The sequence below is a fragment of the Fopius arisanus genome, unplaced genomic scaffold, assembly GCF_000806365.1.
Source record: "Fopius arisanus strain USDA-PBARC FA_bdor unplaced genomic scaffold, ASM80636v1 scaffold00006, whole genome shotgun sequence".
Taxonomy (NCBI): Eukaryota; Metazoa; Arthropoda; class Insecta; order Hymenoptera; family Braconidae; genus Fopius; species Fopius arisanus.
In genome coordinates this window covers 2,107,991-2,113,990 of record NW_011887745.1, presented here as the reverse complement: position 1 = coordinate 2,113,990, position 6,000 = coordinate 2,107,991, and the positions used below count along the sequence as shown (strand labels likewise).

At 34.5% G+C, this 6,000-nt stretch overlaps 1 protein-coding gene across 2 annotated transcripts in view; it reads right to left on the bottom strand.

The window, feature by feature from the left end:
* Positions 1-3,327: 3,327 nt before the first annotated feature.
* The window catches only part of svp (COUP transcription factor 2), a 119,230-nt gene continuing 116,557 nt past the window's right edge, over positions 3,328-6,000 (bottom strand). For both annotated transcript variants that reach the window (XM_011316348.1, XM_011316349.1), the window contains exon 4: positions 3,328-4,909. In XM_011316348.1, the coding sequence (XP_011314650.1) occupies positions 4,635-4,909 (275 nt within the window). In that variant the 3' untranslated portion in view covers positions 3,328-4,634. The remainder of the gene's footprint in view (positions 4,910-6,000) is intronic.

Genomic DNA, 6,000 nt, shown 5'->3' with positions numbered 1-6,000 from the left:
AGGTAAGATCTGATCAGAACCTGACCAAGGTTTGATCCAAAATTTCGGATCCTAAAAACTACAAGCGAATTTAGATCGAGTTCTGATCAGACAGGCCTGATCAGATGACACTTGATGAAAACTTGATCAAGTTTCGAGCCAGTATATTGGACCCTATAAACTACAAATGGCTTTACATTAAGTTCTGGTCAAACATGCCTGATCAGATGACACTTGATGAAGTCCTGACCAAGTTTTGACCAAGCAAGTCAGATAAACATGATCTCACTCTGAGATCAAGCTGTCTCAACACAATTTGTTCTCCTTCCGATTCAATTGCCTTGATTTTCAATTGAATAGCTCGATAAAAAAGAATCACAAATGTATAGGAAGCAAGGGAAATATATATAGTGAAGTATCAAACATAAGACCGCATTATCTTGAATCTAAAAAAATGATCAAACATGCATCTGTTCATTGTGTTATGATTATTATAATTATCTTTTAATAATGAAATAAAATTTGAACCGAATATGTTTTCTCGCTCAGAATGTACATGCAATAATTTCAAAGTCATCAAATACTCCCTTGCAGATTGTGTAGGTAGAAAGAATCTACTCAAAAACAATAGTACGGTAGTCCAGTGGTTAGGGCGTAGGTTTAGTAATCGTAGGTTCCTCGGTTCGATCCCCAGCATTGTTAAAAATAATAGGGTTTTTTCATCGCTAATTACAATCGGGCTTCATTACGAGCCGTCAGATATAATAAAAAAAATTAATTATCTTTTGTTTTAAGTGAGTTATGGTTAATATTTATTATAGTTTTCGATATTCCAGTCATCCGATTTAGATACATTTGACTTGATCAAATCCGGAACCGTTAACCCGGATCAGAAAAGTTTGATCAAGTCTTGATTTAAATTTGCGTTACATGTCTGATCAAAATTTGATCCAGTTACCGTGTCACTTCCGGATCAATCATCAAGTATGACCTGATCCAGTCTTGACTAGAACTTAACCAAAATTTCCACTCGGGTAGCTGTTGTTGCTAAGAAATTAGCAACAAGCTTTCGAATCAATTTTCTGAAAATGGGAAAATGCTAGAGGTAGTTCCATCATCTTTTCACTTGAACAATAATGCTTTGAAGAATAAAAATTAAGCAGCCATTTCATTGATAGTTCTGATAATATTCTCCATTGATCACAAAGAAGATGAAAAAAAATCTCATATACAATATGCTATAACTTAACAACAAATGATTCTGGATTCAAATGCGATTCTGATACGATCAAGAGCCTCATTAATGTCAATTTTTGAAATCATCATTAATTCCTCTTTGATAATAATTACTTGAGTTATCGTTGAAAATCAATTCTCGAAAAAATACAAATTTTTCCGAATCTTTCTGTCGATCTGAATTCTAATTCGTATTAATGGATGGTGGGCATGGAAGTCTATATTCATAGGAAAATTCAGGAGATTCCATTGATCCTTTGTGAAGCAATTTAAGAAAAACGAAATAAAGATCAGTGAAAAATTATGGAGTTTTATGAATCGTCCTGGAAATTGCCAAACTAATCAGTGTCAATACATAGGGCTTTTAATAGTGTCTATTCATTTTGAAAAATCATGGTATTCCATCAATGCCAGGTGAAGAACGATAGAGAGAAAGAAAAGCAAAAAAAAAACACCAACACGCGCATACCTACATACATACATACAGACACCATATAAAAAGCGCATATTCGGGCCACAAAACCCTATTAGATCCATTATGAGAAATACCAATTTTATGCCAATTGCGTGAAGCCCGGCGTAGTCAGGGTGGGAGTAATAGCGTGCACCAAGTGGGCCGCAATTAGACAGAGAGAGCGCTGCGCGTTTTCTTTTCAAATTTAAAAAATTTTTCCACCTAAATATTCAAATTTTCACCAATTCAAGGTGAAAAATCCTGAGGTGTTTCGGGCTTGATTGTTCAAACATTATGGTGCGAGAAATTGATTATTTCTTGGTTTTTTTAATAATGAATAAGTATTTTATTAAAAATTGAAAAAATATGAAATGTCAGTTTTTTGAAATTCAATCAATAAATTATGAATGTAAGGTTTACTTAATAAGTTTTGCCCACTCTTGGCCAGATCACACATTTTCTAGTCTGTGAACATTTTTCAATTACCTTTGCTCGATCACTCCCTATAGCTAATTATTTTTATGTTTTTTCGAAGTGATTATTCATTACCGCGGTTAACTGGAAATGGATGAATTTTCAAATGTTTAGCAGTAAGATCGATATAATGAAAAAAAGTCAACAAGACATGAAATGATACAATTCACATTTCTTGTTTCCTTGTGCTTCTTTAAAGCCAAAAATCTTTTAAATTTTTTGAATGCTGCTTAGGAAATATTCAAACAATATTAATAAAAATTGAAAAATCTCTTTACAAGTGCTTTTCAATTCATTTGCTGCTGAAATATTCAATTCCGAATGATTTATTCGACGGAATTTGATGCCTTTATATAGAAAAAAATGATTATTTAATATTTTTTACACGATATTTTTTGCACGAAATATGTTCATATTTTTCGTTCAAAAATTCAAAATTTTGCGCGTTGACTGACGTAACGATACCCCCACTCTGACCCAAGATTCGTGGTCTCGCCCCTCCGACTACCGGCACAATACAATAGGACCCATTCTTTAATAGTCATTGGCCTAATTGGGGTTGTGAGCTAGGTGAGCCCATTGAGCGCACTTTGCCCATGTCTACTCTAGAAGCTGTGAAGTTCGAATCGGCCTAAGATCAGCTTGGGTTATTGCAAGCCTTGAATGTCTAGAAGATCCAGAGCACCAGGTCAAGCAATTATGGTAACTCTTTCAAGTTAACGGGATGAACTTGCTGACAAGCAAGCTAAAAAAATTAATGCACCGGAAATACTGAGATAAACAGCAAGCAAGGCCAGAGCTGGCTCACGAGAAGGCAAGATCTGTTCCAGAGGTAACAGGAAGAAATCGTCCCGAGCAATAAAAGACAACAATATTCTACTTATTTTTTAAGGTTTCTGCTCTTGTTTTTTGTTTTCTCAATATCTTTTTTAATGACTTGGACATCGTCCACATAATCTATAATTTTGTAAATAAAAATTTTACACAATCAAGTTCATGTTAATTGTTATCCAATCAGCAACTGAGAACAAAATTGACAATATTCACTGCTCCATTTTGCCCCACCCTCCCCTACTTTCTTCGACTTGTATTCTTTTCCGTTCAAAAACTATGAAGGATGAATGGTCTCCTAATGAATTGGAAAAGAAATGAATGTTCAACTAAAATGATTATTAACAATTTGGTTTACTGCATCTCAATGTAATTTTATTTATTTAACCTTCTATGTCTTTTTCTTGAAAAAACACCAGTCGTGCCGTTATTGTGTACGCAATAGTCTTCATCTGTAAATACATCATTCCTCGGTACCTAAAACCTATCATTGTTGTTCATCCTCTCAATTGTGTACTATCAGGTTTAGCAACTTTTAGCAATTTGTAGTGTATAGTATCTATTTTGTAAATTCAGAATTCAACCCCAGATTTTCGTCGTATGAAAAATTATTTCACTCTGACGTGCATGTCATAAAAAAAAGTAACAAAAAAGATATATACGCGCACATCACCTTTCCTCCATTTCACTCATAATATGTATACATATATATCCTCTCTATAATATTGATTTTTATAATATATGCGTATATATATATGCGCAAATTGTTTGTGTATTTTATACATGCATGTATTATTCACACTATATTCTCTATTTACAGCATTTATACAGAAGAATGTTCACATTACACAAGTATTTTTATTTGATATTTATACATTTCTACGTTATGTTACATAGGTACATGAAAAGTCCGAGAATTGAAAAGTACGAAGTACAGGAACACTTTGGGATAAGAGACGTTCTTCAATTTTTATTTTCAATCAAATTGACGAGATTACCATAAATTCTTCTTTTTCTGTGGTCAGTTTTGATTCTGCATATGTTCTTATCAATCAAATAGTTTTCTTCAATTGATCTGAGCAATTGCGTTCCAGGCGTGAGGTGGACGTCACATTATCCTTGAAATATCAGTGACAGCCTCCTCGCTGATTCGCACTCTAAACGACATCTTCATAAGAAGTCTTAAAACCTTGGAAATTATTTCATCATAATTAGTCGTTTCATTTTAGAAAATCAACGTATTAGAATGTGCAGTTCTCATTTTCATTTTTTTTAATTGCTGGTTCATTACGTAATTAGACCGTAACATTGCCGCATATTATATACAGTATTGTACACTTTTATGCTTTCGAAAACGGTTTATAATCCGAACAGTATCTCATATTTATATTATTTTTTAACCATTCGGATACCACATGACTTGGAATCTCCATTATGTTCATGTCCTTCCTCGTCTTTTTTTAACTACACCACGACTTTTACTGACTTATCAGAGATTGAGGCTTATGGCTTTGAAGTTCGGAAAAGTTAGCCCATTGGCTTTTCTTCTCAGTGCTAATCCATCCGCTGTTTTTTTCTACTTTTATAAGAATTTACAAAGCCTAATAATCTGGGAATTTAATTAAATTTACGCGGAAGCTAGCTGCCGCCATACGGAGTGTCACATTGTTGACATGTAGGGCCAGTTGAAGCTGCTACCACTCAACAACATGTCTCTAATGAGTGTCTCAATGGGCGTTTTTCCGACAAGCCGTACGAAAAATAATTGCTCAATTACTTGTGACGACACAGTCCTCAGTGATGGCAACCGCAGCAAGAGCTTACCAAACCTTGTCGGCTGATTCGGATATTGTGTTCTGCAGTATTCTTCCAGGGCGCATTGGGATTTTTCTTGTAGTGATTCAATGTGCGCTACATCTGATAGACCACAAGCATCTGCAACAAATGAATGAATGCACATTATTCTACGATTACAGTAAGAAATGATCGACATGTGGACCAACATCAGAAAAATAAACTTTATTTACTCATCTATCAGCACTCATTCATCGGAGACTGAGTGTTCGAATCATTCGGGAAAAAGCATTGAGAGAAGAAAGAGAACGTAAAAATTTTTAAAAAATCAGCAAACCTTATACGCGTAAACTGATAAAGATTTATGAATATATCTTGTACATCATAGGATATATTCAGACCTTGATCTTCGATCACTTCAATGACAATGAATAAGACCTTGGTTGGTCACTTGCTACGCACGTTCTCTCAACATGTGCCATTTTTAGAGATGCGTTGGAGCAGCTGTGATAAATTCTATATAGACCCCTTAACTTCCTCACAAATCATTTATTTCCACACATTTTTTTATGTATATAGTACCAAAGAATTCTAGTGATAACGATGTTTCAATATTGGGGAATTGGGTGAACGCTTTTACTGTAACCCTGTCCATTGCATGATGGTAGTTGCCCGTTGGAATGAACTTCGTGAATGATGTGGGACCCACATACCACAGTTTGGCAAACTACTGAATATATAGATTTTGGGTAAGGCCCAAAGTATGCATGGTAATGAATGTTGATTCAATGGAAAAACAATTTTCTTAATGAGCCACGTGAAAAAAAAGGCTCCGTAACCTGACTGAGAGATATGAACGTCGAGCCTATACGCGCACATTTCAAGGGTGTGTAGTGAAACAAAAAAATATCTTTAATTTTTAGACAAAATCTAATATCCACATATATTGAAAGTGTGTAATTTGATATCAATCTAATATGTTGGGCGGCAAGCCCGATACATGTACCTATGCATTTTTGTTAACATTCGGTATGTGGAAATAGTGGTGCATCTATAAGAGTATATGGTCGAATAATTCCTCAAAGAAAAGAGCATTCAACAAAATGTTTCCAAATGGAATCTTTCCTGAGCAGTCATAGACAGTCGTCGTATTTTTCGCAAACCCATGAATCGATTGACGCGGTAAATTGTAATTCTATAGTCACAAAATTATTTTCTCTTTTTTTGCTTCC